The 16303-nt window shown below is 43.1% G+C and overlaps 2 protein-coding genes across 4 annotated transcripts in view; one reads left to right on the forward strand and one right to left on the reverse strand.

Annotated features, from left to right (window-relative positions):
- The window catches only part of RO60 (Ro60, Y RNA binding protein), a 31266-nt gene extending 29294 nt beyond the window's left edge, over window positions 1-1972 (reverse strand). Inside the window, exon 1 of the mRNA XM_019976276.2 lies at window positions 1840-1972. The gene's annotated coding sequence lies outside the window, so the exon portion shown is untranslated. The remainder of the gene's footprint in view (window positions 1-1839) is intronic.
- A 266-nt stretch (window positions 1973-2238) lies between these two features.
- UCHL5 (ubiquitin C-terminal hydrolase L5) overlaps window positions 2239-16303 on the forward strand; it is a 41334-nt gene continuing 27269 nt past the window's right edge. The window contains exons 1-3 of one of the 3 annotated variants that reach the window (XM_019976281.2): window positions 2239-2448; window positions 12817-12880; window positions 13853-13958. In XM_019976281.2, coding sequence (XP_019831840.2) covers window positions 2373-2448; window positions 12817-12880; window positions 13853-13958 — 246 coding nt within the window. In that variant the 5' untranslated portion in view covers window positions 2239-2372. Of the gene's footprint in view, window positions 2449-12816; window positions 12881-13852; window positions 13959-16142; window positions 16270-16303 lie in introns of those variants that run through there. The other 2 variants (XM_019976282.2, XM_070767915.1) reach the window with 2 other exon arrangements.

Below are 16303 nucleotides of genomic sequence, written 5' to 3' on the forward strand. Positions count from 1 at the left end.
ATCTTTCCAAAGTCTCTTGATCATTTGTTACTTGAAAAGGCTCCCTTTCATCCCAAGAGGTCAAACAAGTTTGTAGCTTACTCCTTTTTAAATGAAGTCAAAACTGACTTACACCTATGAGAGAGAGCAAGATAGTTTGGAAAAGAGAGAATACTGCAAAACCTGGGGCCACACGTTCAGATAACTGTATCACTCAGACTGGTAATGGACATGAGTGGATCAAGTCAAGTGTGATGTAATAAAAAGCAGTGAACAGTAGGAGACATAACAGCATGATATCCTGAAGGCACGCCCTTTCAGCCAACTGGTCAACATGTAGTAAGGGCCTTGTAATTCCAGATCCTCTCATTTTGCCCAAAGACCCAGAAATCTGGATTTTTATGTGAACTCTTAGGATTAAATCTTAACAATATAACTAAGGAAATTTGACCTCCATCCCTTTTCTGATTACTTATAGGTTCTGTCAAGGGCTAATTTTCAGTTTGGTCTCTACAACAGGCACCACGTTGAGCAGAGTGAGTATCAAATGTTAGTTTTGCTGTATTTACTTAGCACAGAAGTTCTAAGTTCTATTGCAAGTTCACAGCAATCCTGCAGATTAAAAAGTAACACAAATGACTGCAAACAGCCCTGGGGTCTGATGACACTCATTCTAGGTGTCATAAGGAAATAAGCCTAGACTCCTCGCCTCACAAACTTTCCCATTTAAGTATACTTAGCAGAACTCCCAGGGACGGGGGAGCCTGGTAGCTGCCGTCTATGGGGTCGCACAGAGTCGGACACGACTGAAGCCACTTAGCAGCAGCAGCAGCAGAACTCCGCCCCCCTCCCCCCACCAGCTTGAGGACAGTCTTTCAGGTATAAACTCCCAAGAAAGATTCCCCCCCAAAATTTTAAATCTAACACCTGACACAAACTTGGGCTTCTACTCCATAATACAACCATGTCTGTCTTAATATTAAAGCTGTCCCGCTGTTTCTCAATAAAATATATCACGTTTATTTTGTGGCTTCACACAACCCTGTAGGACAAAGTTCCCTTATTCCAGGTCCACCAAGCTGAGAAGCAAAGAATCAGAGTTTTACCAAGTAAAGCTTTTTTTTCCCCCTTGAAAGTCAAGGGCCTCTCCTGGAACTCAGAGATTCAGGGAGTGATGCATAATTAATACCACCCTTAAACACTTTATCTTAACATCAGTATTCTGCAAGGGCTTGGTGAAGAAGGGCTGTTTCGTGATTTAGTGAAGACAGCCATTTTTGGTCCAACGCATCTTTTAGTCTTAGGACCATTATACATGTTTTCAGATTTAAGACACTATATTTTTCAACCTCCTGTGCCTTGGAGGCATCGCACAGCACTTGTCTATCACCCCCCGATGGACGACAGGACGGATTCTTCTCCTCTCCCTCGTCATTCCCTCCAGCACAAACTCGTCCTGGGTCTTCTCACAAAGATCCTTCTCCTCAAAGCCTGCAGGCTGGGCAACGCCTCTCGGCGCAGCAGCGGCGGGAGGAGGAAGGAGGAGGAGGAGGAAGAAAGCGGGTCCTCGGGACGTCGGTCGGCAGGAAGCTCCGCAAGCAGCACCGGGAGGGGTCCCGGTCTTCCGGAAGGGTCCGGGCCAGCGAGGAGGCTCAAGGAGCAGCCGGTTCCGCTCCCCCCACCCCCGAGACGGGCAGAGCCCCGAGGAGGGGCGGGAGGAAGTCTGATCCGGCCGCGGAGATGCGGGGCGAGAGCCACGAAGGACCGGCCGGACCCTGCGCGTCCCCCCCAACCCCGCCCCCCGCGCCGCTCAGACCGCACAAAGGGCCGCAGCCACCCGGCCGCCCGTGGTTCCCTCACCTGTGCCCGGCGGCCAAGCCTCCAAAGCCGCCGCGCCACCGGGAGAAGTGCTGTGCGGCAACGCGCCGCCACCGTAAGACGACGACGCACGGCGGCCTGACGCGCGACGACTGCTCTGGGGCCGCCGCCGGGGCCTAGGGGTTCGGCTCCCGGGCGCGAGCCCCGCCCCCCGGCCGCGCCCCGCCCCTGCCCCAGACCGGCGAGGGGCCCGGATGTTCTCTCCTCAGGGGCCCCAGGCCCCGCCCTTTCTCGGATTTTGCCCAGACCGCCCGCCCCCTACCCCTTCCGAATCCGCTCCTGGTCCAGCGCGGCCCAGGGAGAGTCTCGCCCGCTCCCGGGTGGCTAGAGCGTCCGCCCGCGCTCTGTCGCGCTCCAGGTGACGGCGCCGCGGAGGCTGTCGGGAAGTAGGCGGGGTGACGTGTGGTGGACGAGCCCGCGGCGGGTTTGCCGAGCTCAGTGGCCGGCGGTGGCAGGAGCGAGGGCCGGGGGCGCCCGGAGCCGGAGGTGGAGCGGGGCGGCGCGCGGCCGGGGCCATGACGGGCAATGCCGGGGAGTGGTGCCTCATGGAGAGCGACCCCGGGGTCTTCACCGAGCTCATTAAAGGATTTGGTGAGAGCCAAGGGGGCCGTCCTGGGCCGGTGGCGGGTTACGGGAGGAGGCCGGAGCTGGTCACGAGCGCTTCTCTGCGGCTCCGGCCGCCTGGCGTCTGAAAGGAGGCGACTCCCGAATCCTGAAGTCGGGGAGAGGCGGGGGAAAGGCAGGGCTTCAGTGCCGGCAAGTCGCGTTTCCTTGGCGATCTGAGAGCCACCTCTCAGGGACAAGAACGTGTCCCCGGGATTCGACGCTCCAGGACTGGGTTCGCTGGCCCGAACCCTCCGCCCCGGCCGCCACTTTACGACTTGGAAGTCTCCTGTTTCCACCCCCGGCGCCCCCATCCCAGGCAGGTGTGTCCAGGTGTGCGTGTGAAGGCATCGGTCCTGCAAAAAAAAGTCAGGTGTGCCTTGTCGAGGGTTGGGTGTCCAAGGCCCCTGGCTGCCTGGGAACCTGACATCCGAGTCATTCGAAGCAGAACCCGTTGAGTGTGTGTGATCAGCCCTTCGGCCGTCCGCGCGGGCTGGCTACACGGGACGCGCGGGCCACCTTGCTCGTTCTGCTCGCTTGTGGCTTCCGGGAAAGTGTGCATTCTCCAGCGAGTGTTCTAGAGACCACATGCTTGTCTCTTAATTGCTTTCTGACTCTATTCCTTGTCTGTGGTCCCAAGTAACCAACGTATTCGACTTGGTGGCCTCTCTGCCCTTCTTGTCCCCTGTTCTCTACTTTGGCAGTAAGTTTATTTTTATCTGTTACATTTTTTCAGGTATTATTCATTTTAGCTACTATGTTATTAAAACCTGTACTGAAGGTAGAAATTCAACATTGATATGTGTACTGTTTGTCGTGCGTCCACGCTCAGTCGCTTCAGTTGTGTCTGACTCTTTGTGACCACATGGACTGTAGCCTGCCAGGCTCCTCTGTCCATGGGATTCTCCAGGCTGGGATACTGGAGTGGGTTGCCATGCCCTCCTCCAGGGGATCTTCCCGATCCAGGAATTGAACCTGTATCTCTTCCGTCTCCTGCATTGCAGGCAGGTTCTTTTCCCACTGAGCCACCAGGAAGCCCACTGTTGTACATAGCTATTTGAAATACCATTTATCACTCATATTTTGTTTACGTACTGTATATCTCAGACACATAGGTAGGGTTTCAGTATTTTTAGTGTGAATAAAGCAGGGCTGCTGTTCTGAAGAACTGACAAGCAATATATAATATGGCATGTTAACTGCTGCCTTAGAGTATTTACACACAAGTCCTGAAAGAACACAGGCAGAAGGAAAGGCATAAACAGTAGTGATATTAAAGTGTATGACTTAGGGAACAGCTGCTCAGTCCTGTCCATTAGCTTAGTTCTTTACCACTAGCGCCACCTGAGAAGCCCAGGGAAGGGGCTGGGGAAGTGACTAAAACAGTGTAACAGATTAGAGGAGTATTTGAATCCCAAACTGAAAAGATAAACTGAGGCCCAATTGTGTGCCGTGCTGTGTTGTGTGGATTGGCCTGTAATCCCCAGCGACTTAACTGTCAGATATTTCAATGCTGAAATGACATTTTTATAATTGAAAAACATTTACTTCATGTAGTGTGCAGTACAGTGGAATGGAATGAAGTGAGAGACCAGATAACTCTTAAGATGGTCAGAATCTGAGAAGATTAGCTCAATATGAAGTAGTGATTTGGAGAGGAGGTAGTCAATAATTTTGGCTTTAAGTCCACAGGACAGTTAACTGGTGGGATAAAGGGGGAAAGGTGATAATGACTTTAGTCTCTAGCTTCAGTTCAGTTCAGTCTCTCAGTCGTGTCCGACTCTTTGCGACCCGATGAACCACAGCACGCCAGGCCTCCCTGTCCATCACCAACTCCTGGAGTTTACCCAAACCCATGTCCATTGAGTCGGTGATGCCATCCAGCCATCTTATCCTCTGTTGTCCCCTTCTCCTCCTGCCCTCAATCTAGCTTAGGAGACTGGTGAAGTAAAAGAGAAGAGTAGGCGTAATGGACCAGGAAATAGGTTCAACTTTGGACATACACTGAATTTGAAATGTGCACACGTTTAACCATGAAGTTTTACCTTCAAAACCTTAACTATTATGACATGTTAAAGTTAACCTTAAAAAATGTTGTACCAGGCAAATTTGCTTATTTTAAAGTTAGTTCATTCTATTAACAGCTGTTGCTTCACTTTCATATGTGCAGAAAGCTTGGAATTGAAAGTGATTTAAAAGTCATGTATAAGAGACTGATACGGAACCGCACCTCCTGTACCTGCACTTGTGAAAAGTGAAGCAATATGATTGGCTCAATTAGCAGGAGACCTTTGCCAAAAGTTAAATGATGGAAGTTGTACATCATTATCAGCTGCTTCAAAGAGACAAAAGTTTATTTCTGTCTTTTTTTTTTTCCTCATTCACGTCACGGATTTAAAAATGCTTTTGGAAGTTTATTCTTTCAAAAGTGAAACATCTTATTGTTTTATAGGTGCTACTGTAGTTTTAAGTTTCTTCACTGAAGGGGAAATTATTTGTGAGTTCAGTGATTATATAATTAAAAATTCTGGTGGAATATAACATCAGGGTAAAACAAAGTTCTGTGTTAAGAAACTGATGGAGCAGAACTATATTTTTAATTGATACAGTGCATACATGATTAATAAATTGAGTAAAACAAACTATGATAGTCTACCAATTAAAAATAGAAGCTGTAAATTTCTGCTTCTAGCCAAGATAGAGTATCTGGGACTGGATTTAGTACAGCAAATCAGTGACCGCAGCTTTCCCTTCAATAAACTAGAAAAGGAAGGGCAGATAAAAGGAAATAATAGAGATCAGGGTTGAAGTTAGTAAAATAGAAAAGAGAAGAATAGTGGAGAAAGTCAATGAAACCAAAAGCTGTTGTCTCAAAGGTCAGTAAAATGGATAAACCTCTAGTCAGACTGATCAGAAGAAAGGAGAGGAGAAAAATGACAAATATCCAGGAATAAGAGAAATGACATCATTACAGATTCTATAGATATTAGAAGGATAAGTGAATTTTCTAATAAATATTTATGCAAATAAATTTGACAATTTAGCTGACGTGTACAAATTTCTTTAGACACAAATTACCAAAGCTCACTCAAGAAGTAGTTGATAAACAGTATAGCCTTATGTGTTTTAAAAAAATTGAAATTGTAATTTAAAATTTTCCCACAAGGAAAACTCTAGCCAAAATGTCATCACTAGTAAATTCTTGCAAATATTTAAGGAATTAGTAATACCATTTCTACACAGGCTTCTCCAAAGACATTGGAGAAGAAGTACTCCTCATCTCATTTTATGAGGGTCAGCATTAATTTTAACACCCAAACCAGACAAAGACATTGTAAGAAAAGGAAATTGCAGACCCATATCTATTGTCAACATAGAAACAAACATTCTAACCAAAATGTTAGCAAATCAAATCCAATAATATATTAAATAGTATGTCATGAATGAGAGGGGTTTATCCCAGGAATTCAGGGTTGGTTTAACATTTGGGATTCAATGTAATTCACCATATTAAATAAGAAAAACCATATGATTAGATTATCTCAATAATTGCAAAAGACATTGGACAAAAATCCAGCATCTGTTAAGAATTACAGAGTGTTAGGTTTTAGCCTACTTGCCAGCCAACAAATGAGCCTGCCACTATTTTATAGATGCTGGTAGACAGCTTCAACTTTAGAGGTAAATAATAGTATCACTCATGGCACGGTAGTCAGCAGGAGATTCATGTTTGCATTGGTGTCCTTATCCTCTGAGTCCATAGGAGTGAAGGTAACGCCACAGGCACGAATTTCTGTCAGAGCTGAGGAACCTCTGATCTTTGAGAGCCTCAGCTTTACAGTCTGCTTGCAAACTTGCTCAACCTTTGACTCTAGGGAGGTGATATTATAGACAGCAGATCAGTCTTCTCTCTGTCCCACACAGGGAGATACTATCCCTGATCTTCAAGTCTGTTTACTATTTTGACATTCTTGAAAAGACAGTTCTAAACGAACCTCACAATTTCTCTCAGAAGACAAGCAGTAACAGGAGAAACTGATTGAGAATTGTCTCCCAATAAAATCGATTCTTTATTACTGTACCAAATATTCCATTCTGTCAGCTACTCTGATTAATCTGACTGGACCTGCAGGACTGGTATCAAATCTGTTTATCCCTTGGGGTGTTTATGTTAGGAAGCCAGGTGACTTCCTCAAGTTTTTGTATTGGCCTTTCCTCTTGGCTTAAGGCATTAAATCAGGCATAACAGTATGTATTAGTGATCACACAGACCCTACCTGGGTCTGCAGGGAACAAGTCTAAAACAATTCCATCATCTACAACTCTGGCCCGTGAGTTGAGGCATTTCTGAGGGATTCAGGGCCAGTGTGGTGTTTCCTTTACATGGAGGTCTATTTCAAACACTCATAAGGTGCACGTCTGTTATTGTGGGGAGAGAGGTGAGTTAATGCCTGGCATTTACACAAGAAATAAAAGAACAGTTGAGTGTGCATGTGATACACTTGGAAGTGAGTGTTGACTCCAGTCTTTGGGACCTCCAAAAAGGCACCTTCTTATGAGTGAAAGTGAAAGTTGCTCAGTTGTGTCCAACTCTTTGCGACACCACGGACTGTACAGTCTGGAATTCTCTAGGACACAGTACTGGAGTGGGTAGCCTTTCCCTTCTCCAGGGGATCTTCCCAACCCAGGGATTGAGCCCAGATCTCCTGAATTGCAGGCAGATTCTTTACCAGCTGAGCCACAAGGGAAGCCCAAAAATACTGGAGTAGTAGCCTATCCCTTCTCCAGCAGATCTTCCTGACCCAGGAATCGAACGAGGGCCTCCTGCATTGCAGGTAGATTCTTTACCAACTGAGCTACCAGAGGGATATACGTTAATAGTGCCTCCAACTAAGGGCTCCTTGTTCATTTTTAATAACTGAGTTTAGTCCTTTTTGGAGAGATTGCCTAAGAGTTGACCATGTAGTTTTTCCTATTTTGTCACATCACCAGTTGAATGGCATTTGTCTGTGCCGTGTAATAACTGAAAATATGGTTGGGAAAGATATCTGGGGCTGTTTTTTGTGGGAGGTGCAGAAGCTGGCACCATGCCTGCTGCTTCTGGTGGAGCTGTTTATACGGTCATGGGGCTGGCAATCAATGTGTCCAAGCTGTTTGTTGAAAGATACCATCCCTAGCAGTCAATTAAATTTAAGTCACTGATAGTGGCTTAGTGTTAAAGAATCCACCTGCTAATTCAGGTGACACAAGAGATTCTGGTTCAATCCCTGGGTAGAGAAGATGCCTCAAAGTAGGAAATGGCAACCCACTCCAGTATTCTTACCTGGGAAATCCCTTGGACAGAGAAGCCTGGCAGGCTACAGTTCATGGGGTCACGAAGAGACACAACTGACCACGCACAACATTTTGGGAGTGCCTGCCCGAGTATTTTTCTTGGGGAGAAAGACTCCAGGTATGTTGTTAAGAAAATTATTTTTAGAATTAGTTTCTCAATAGAGCTATTTTATGGAGCCACCAGCACTATAGTACAAATGTGTTTGTCAATATATAAATATTTTTAAACAGTTTAATGAATTAATTTAATTAAAATTTAATGTTTTATTAAGTAAAATCAATTCGGTAAAAGCTGTGTTCTGGTTTGAATGGCAGATTATTTGGTTATCCTATTTAAGGCCCAGGATAGCTGTTTTTTAGTTTTTTCTGACCTGCAGTGGTAGTCTGCTACCTCTTAACTTGCAGAGCACAGCCCCTGTACCTTTCATATGCAAAGTCTGCAGACTGCATAGTCTCTGAGTCATATATATTTGTTTCCTACGAGGTCGAAGTTCTTGTATGTGTCTGTGTGTGCTCATTGTGTCCCACTCTTTGCCACCCCATGGACTGTAGCCACCAGGCTTCTCTGTCCGTGGGATTGTTCAGGCAAGAATAGTGGAGTGGTTTGCCATTTCCTTCTCCAGGGGATCTTCCCGACCTGGGGATCGAACCCATGTCTCTTGCGTCTCCTGCACTTGCAGGTGGATTCTTTACTGCTGAGCCATTGGGAAGCTTTTAAACATTGGTAAAGTAGTTTATTATTTTCTGTCCTTGTTAGGGCCTAATACCATGCTTGGCATATATTTTCAACCTGTGTTTGGTTGAATCACGCATACAGAACCTATGGATACAGAGTGCTGAATGTATTTGTTAAATACCAGCAATTCATTAACTTTTTAAAGCTCAACTCCCACTCAACATTTTACTTAATAAATATTAGAGAAGTCAGCATGGTGATACTTTGTGCTTGGTATTTGAGAATGTATACCTCACTAGAGAATTTTGTGGATTAGATGAAGCAGGTAGTATTCTCGTTTTAAACTTGAGGAAAGTGAGGCTTAAAGACATTTTCTTGCTAAAGGCAAAGAACTTAAAGGCATTGCTAGGATTACAACCCAGGCCTCTTGAATCACTGCTTATTTTTATTTCCATTATAACCTGCATTACTTGCAATTGAATGTACATAAAGGGATTATTGGCCTTCCCTGGTGGCTCAGATGGTAAAGAATCTACCTGCAGTGCAGGAGACCCGGGTTTGATCTCTGACTTAGGAAGATCCCCTGGAGAAGGGAATGGAAACCCACTGCAGTACTCTTGCCAGGAGAATTTAATGGACAGAGGAGCCTTTGGGCTACAGTCTATGGGGATGCAAAGAGTTGGACACGACTGAGCAACTAACACTTATACTTTTTCACAAGGGGATTATTCAGTTCAGTTCAGTTCAGTCGCTCAGTCAGGTCCGACTCTTTGCAACCCCATGAATTTTAGCACGCCAGGCCTCTCTGTCCATCACCAGCTCCCAGAGTTCACGCAAACTCACATCCATCGAGTCAGTGATGCCATCCAGCCATCTCATCCTCTGTTGTCCCCTTCTCCTCCTGCCCCCAGTCCCTCCCAGCATCAGAGTCTTTTCCAATGAGTCAACTCTTCACATGAGGTGGCCAAAGTATTGGAGTTTCAGCTTTAGCATTATTCCTTCCAAAGAACACCCAGGGCTGATCTCCTTTAGAATGATCTCCTTGCAGTCCAAGGGACTCTCAAGAGTCTTCTCCAACACCACAGTTCAAAAGCATCAATTCTTCAGTGCTCAGCTTTCTTCACAGTCCCACTCTCACAACCATACATGACTACTGGAAAAACCATAGCCTTGACTAGATGGACCTTTGTTGGTCTAGATATGCTATCTAGGTTGGTCATAACTTTCCTTCCAAGGAGTAAGCGTCTTTTAATTTCATGGCTGCAATCACCATCTGCAGTGATTTTGGAGCCCCCAAAAATAAAGTTTGACACTGTTTCCACTGTTTCCCCATCTGTTTCCCATGAAGTGATGGGACCAGATGCCATGATCTCAGTTTTCTGAATGTTGAGCTTTAAGCCAACTTTTTGACTCTCATCTTTCACTTTCATCAAGAGGCTTTTTAGTTCCTCTTCACTTTCTGCCATAAGGGTGGTGTCATCTGCAAAGCTGAGGTTATTGATATTTCTCAAAGCAATCTTGATTCCAGCTTGTACTTCTTCCAGCCCAGCGTTTCTCATGATGTACTCTGCATATAAGTTAAATAAGCAGGGTGACAGTATACAGCCTCGACGTACTCCTTTTCCTATTTGGAACCAGTCTGTTGTTCCATGTCCAGTTCTAACTGTTGCTTCCTGACGTGCATATAGGTTTCCCAAGAGGCAGGTCAGGTGGTCTGGTATTCCCATCTCTTTCAGAATTTTCCACAGTTTATTGTGATCCACACAGTCAAAGGCTTTGGCATAGTCAATAAAGCAGAAATAGATGTTTTTCTGGAGCTCTCTTGCTTTTTCCATGATCCAGCGGACGTTGGCAATATTAGATAGATTAGAAACATCTATCTCCTTATACATCAAGTTGAGTACTGTGTTTTCCTTTTACAAGGATGTATATGTGTCTAATATAAGGTTATTTAAACAGTGCCACTACTTGAAATTATACCTTTGCAAAAGATTTTGGGACTCTTAATTCAGTGACTTTTGTCGTTGTGGGTTTTTATGTGATATGTGCAATGTTTTAATGTTTGGTCTTTTTACGGTAGATTTCCAATAGCATAACCAGTGTTAACAGTTGCATCAGTGCCCTTTTGTGCCCTTTCTTGATACTCGTATAATTATAGGTTCAGTTTCGTAAGGTTTTTATTCCCCCAGCTTAATTACGTGGACATTTAGCAACCTGTTATACACATGTGGGTTGTTTCTAGTTCTCCTCTACTACAAATAACATAGGGCTTCCCTGGTAGCTCAGCTGGTAAAGAGTCCACCTGCAATGCAGGAGACCCTGGTTTGATTCTGGGGTCAGGAAGGTCCCCTGGAGAAGGGATAGGCTACCCACTCCAATAATCTTGCCTGGAGAATCCCTGTGGAAGAGGAGCCTAGTGGACTACAGTCCATGGGTCACAAAGAGTCGGACACAACAGAGTGACTAAGCACACACACAAATAACATAGTAACTCTCCTGTGACTTTAATACCTGAGTCGGTGCTAATAGATATTTGCTGAACAGAGCAAATTGTGGTAGTAAATGGTATAAATGCCCAAAGTCACAGAGTTGGTTGGTCATTGGTTCAATTTTTTTTTTTTTAAATCACTCATTTTTGCAGTTGGTCTAAAGGCTTCTCCAGCTCTGACTGGAAAATAATCTGGAGTATTAGAAAAATGCCCAGACTTTGGAACCAGACATGTTTTAATTAATTTTTTGGCATATGTTAGTTATAGTGATTTTAGGCGAGACACCTACTATCCCTAAGCCTCTTTCACGTAATACTTGCTTTGTAGGAGTTAGGGAAAATCCATTTAAAGCACTATACCCATTGAAGTTACTGGTAAATATGACTGTTTTTTTGTTTTTGTTTTTTTTCTCTTGTGATAATACTACTACCTGACATTTAGTGAACCCTAAAAGTGTGTGAAAGTGTTAGTTACTCAGTCGTGTCTGACTGTGACCCCATGGACTGTAAGCCCACCAGGCTCCTCTGTCCCTGGAATTCTCCAGGCAAGAATACTGGAGCAGGTTGCCATTTCCTTCTCCATAAAGTGTGTGAAGGCACTGTATTGAATGTATGTCATTCATAATAAATTATCTTATGAGATAATAAGTAATCTCCTTTATTCCTCACAACAGCTCTGTGAGTATGGGGAGCGAGAAGTCAACGGTAGTGGAGGCAGGGTTCAGACCCTGGCAGTTTGGAGGCCACGTTTTAACCATTACCACGATATGAACTGCTAGAGCTGGAGTCTCCACCTTGTCCTCTTGCCTTGTCTGGATTAGACACTTTGGGTTTGATAATTCATTTTGTTTTGACACTTTGGGCCAGGTAATTATTTGTTTTTGGGTGCTATCCCGTGCATTGTAGGATGTTCAGTATCTCTGGCTTCTACCTCCTAGATGCTGCCCACCCCCCCAAGTGGCAATAGTGGCAGTAACAATGTCTTCAGACGTTTGCAGTGTTCCGTGAGGGAGACGGGGATTATCTTGGTTGAGAACCATTGGGGGACTCTGATGTAGTTGACATTAAATTAAAATTTTAATTTGTATAGTATAAAATTTTAATTTGTATAGTAATTTGTATTTTAAAATGTATAGTATTGGAATTTTGGAAAGGGATCAGAACTGAATACGTGATCTGAAAGTCACTGTTAAGTGGTAGTTACATATTACCACTTTATGGATCGAGTGGACAGTAAGGAAGAAAGAGGGCCACGGGCAGAATTGTGGAAACTTAGCACTGGCAATGGCACCCCACTCCAGTACTTTTGCCTAGAAAATCCCATGGATGGAGGAGCCTGGTGGGCTGCAGTCCATGGGGTCACTAGAGTTGGACATGACTGAGCGACTTCACTTTCACTTTTCACTTTCATGCTTTGGAGAAGGAAATGGCAACCCACTCCAGTGTTCTTGCCTGGAGAATCCCAGGGACGGGGAAGCCTGGTGGGCTGCCGTCTATGGGGTTGCACAGAGTCAGACACGACTGAAGCGACTTAGCAGCAGCAGCAGCTGAGTGAAGAGGGTGGATGAAGAGGAGCCAGAGATAGAGAGAGACTGAGAAGGGACAGTCACGGGTGGTGCTTCAGTGAAAATAAATGGGGAAAGTTTTTAAAGTTGTCAAAGTAATATACTCCCTTTGTAAATAATTAGAAAATAGTAAAGAAAGGGCTGGGACTTGACTGAACTTGATCAGTTTTACCATTTTCATTTGTCATGTCGTATTGCACCTAAATGTACATTTTTTTCCGTTGGTATTTTATTTAATGGTGAAGGGAAAAATGCATTGTTTTGTCTTCTGAAGAAATAATTTCTTATTTCAGGTTGCCGAGGTGCCCAAGTAGAAGAAATATGGAGTTTAGAGCCCGAGAATTTTGAAAAATTAAAGTAAGTATATTTTAAATTATGTTAAAATTATGTCTGTATTTAAGCAAACTTAAGCACATTGTCTCCTTTATTTTTTTCAACTGTGTAAAGGGCTTCCCTCATAGCTCAGTTGGTAAAGAATCCTCCTGCAATGCAGGAGACCCTGGTTTGATTCCTGGGTCAGGAAGATCCCCTGGAGAAGGGATAGGCTACCCACTCCAGTATTCTTAGGCTTCCCTTGTGGCTCAGCTGGTAAAGAATCCTCCTGCAATGTAGGAGACCTGGGTTCGATCCCTGGGTTGGGAAGATCCACTGGATCCCCCTGCAGTAGTAGCCTTATCTTGGGCAACATTCTAGTAACTATGAGTAGCAATGCTGCTGCTGCTAAGGTCACTTCAGTCGTGTCCGACTCTGTGGGACCCCATAGATGGCAGCCCACCAGGCTCCCCCCTCCCTGGGATTCTCCAGGCAAGAACACTGGAGTGGGTTGCCATTTCCTTCTCCAATGCAGGAAAGTGAAAAGCGAAAGTGAAGTCATTCAGTCATGTCCAATTCTTAGTGACCGCATGGACTACAGCCTACCAGGCTCCTCCGTCCGTGGGATTTTCCAGGCAAGAGTACTGGAGTGGGATGCCATTGCCATCTCCTGTGAGTAGCAATAGAAATCGTAAAAAATTTTCTCACGTTTACTTCATTTGCACTATATTTCTTAAGTAAATGTCTAAAACTTAATATATTGACAACGTTTTATAGGAAGTAAAGAGTCTTCCTGCAATGTGGGAGACCTGGCTTTGATCCCTGGGTTGGGAAGATCCCCTGGAGGAGGGCATAGCAACCCACTCCAGGATTCTTGCCTGGAGAATCCCCATGGACAGAGGAACCTGGCAGGCTACAGTCTATGGGGTCACAAAGAGTTGGACATGACTGAGTGACTAAACACAGCACATATAGGAAGCAGGGTTTGGTGTCACTAATTTGTATTTTATTTTGTAGGCCAGTTCATGGGTTGATTTTTCTTTTCAAGTGGCAACCAGGAGAAGAACCAGCAGGCTCTGTGGTTCAGGACTCCAGACTGGACACAATCTTTTTTGCCAAGCAGGTATGGTCCTTGGACATTCTGAAGTCTCAAGAGCGATGCTTTTTATAAACAGGATTGTTTTCCACCTGTGTGTCTCTAGTGTAGCAGTTCTCAAGTTTCTTGGTCTTAGGATTCCTTAACATTCTTAAAATTATTGAGATCCCCAAAGATCTTCTTTATTTGAATTTTATTTATTAATATTTATCATTTAGATATTAAACTGAGACATTTAAAGTATTTATTAACTGATTTAAAAGAGTAAATTCTGTAAATGATAACATTTTTAAAATAAAACATATGTATATTTACCAAAGCAAAAGAGTAGTGAAAAGACTGCATTGCTTTACATTTTTGTAAACCTTTTTAATGTCTGGGTTAATAGCACACAACTGGCTTCTCCTATCAGCTTTATTTAGTCTATTGCAATATTTTTGTTTTGTCTTGTTTTCAGTTGAAATATATGAAGAAAATTTAGTCTCACACATGTATATAGTTGAGCAGGGAGGAGTATGTTCATTTCTTTTCTAGGAAGTTATGGATGTTCTTTGATATCATATCAAAACTCCAAAAATGTTTCTCTTCTAAAGATTGGTTACAATGTGAAATCTGAACTCATATTAGTAAACTTTGTACTTCGTTTTATTAAAATCCTCAGGTTTATCTTGCTCTTCAAAAGGATCTTTTACTCATGCAGCATCTGATAACATTGTGCGTTGGTCATTTTGAAAATTTACCAACTGATTTTGATTTTGTAAATGTTAGTACATATGATTATACACATTATAACAAGTCACATTTATTAATATCATCATCTGTATAGTCAGAAAAATTGTTAAGTATCATGAAACTTTTAAACTCACAGTGGTAGATCTAAGTCTTAGAAAATTCTAATTTTCACTTTAAAGGTCACATTTTATCAAGGATACCAAATATTATCAGGTGTTTTCCTTGAAGTGACAGACTCAATTCACACATTTCAAGAAAATATCTGCCAGATACAGTCTGAACAACTGTATTTATCTGCCATATGTCCTTTCAGGTAAAAACGACGTTCCTGGAGAAAAGTTAGCTGACAGTTCCAACAGTAGCAAGGGTGCCTTTCCTGGAATTGACTGGCGTATTTTGGTTTACAGTAGAAGTGCTTTATTTGTATTTCCTGTTTCACTCAGCAAATATTAAAGAATTGTACTCTGAGGTCAAAATGAAATAAAAATAATTTTTATTGCTTCATCAAAGACGTTCTTCAGTAAAAACTGGTTTTTGTTTAGCTAGTTTTTAGAAGTATACCTATGTGTCAGTGAAAGAATTTAGTGCCACTGCCTAAGTATGTTAATAAAATAGCTGCAGTGTTACCCACGATTGCTTTTGTGCTGCAGTGCAAATATGAAAGCAGGGGAAAACCAAAGACTGTCCTAGAATTATAAAGGAGACAATTTTGAGCTCACAAATCCCTTGCAAATAGTCTTAGGAGTTCCCAGGGGTCCATGTATCCCATTTTGAGAACTGCAGTTCTAATGTATACAATAAACATTTAAGCAACATTATTAGATGCCTACATATTTTAGAATCCATTGTTTGGAAAAGCTGAAAAAGAGAATGCTGAAAGAGGCTTGATTAATATATAAAATCTAAGCTAAAGATGATTACATTTGTTTGAAAATAGCACTTCTTTCTAAGACTCAAAAGATTAAGATAAACTGTTAAATCTTTAGAAAGGTGGAAACAATAAAACTGCTAATTCTCATTACTGCCCTTTTAACCAAACGTTTCCTGTTCCAGTTAGTAACTTGTTTCTCTTTTTCCTTTTCTTTTATTACTTCTTTGTTTTCCTACCAACTTTTAAGAACGGAGTGTTTTTAGAGAAATTAGAATTTTCTTGCTTTACCAAGGATTAGAAAAACATTTTATCGTATAGTTAAAGTACTTAAGTTATAGAAACGTCATGATGAGTGAATATACACCTGTGTCTATTAACCCCTCCCAACAGTTTGACTCATTCATTTAATCATCAAATAGTTGCTGAGCACTTCCTTTGTGCTGGACTTTATTTTAGATGCTAGGGGTATAATGGTGGGTAAGACAGGCATGTCTCTTTGATTTGTTATTACTGTCATGATAACAGTACCAATGGAAGCCAATATTTACCATTCCTGTTGTGTGCCAGATATTGTGCTTTAGACTATATTATTTATTTAATCCTTGCAGCAGCCCTGTGAGGTTGTTATCCTCATTTCACAGATGAAGAAATTGAGGCCTAGAAAAATTTACTTGGCTGAGGTCCCACAACTAGTACATGGTGGATCCAGAATTTAAACCCAGGTCTAAAGCCCAGGTTTGTGGTTTCACATTCTGTACTACCTCCCACA

The sequence above is a fragment of the Bos indicus genome, chromosome 16 (genome assembly GCF_029378745.1).
Source record: "Bos indicus isolate NIAB-ARS_2022 breed Sahiwal x Tharparkar chromosome 16, NIAB-ARS_B.indTharparkar_mat_pri_1.0, whole genome shotgun sequence".
Taxonomy (NCBI): domain Eukaryota; kingdom Metazoa; phylum Chordata; class Mammalia; order Artiodactyla; family Bovidae; genus Bos; species Bos indicus.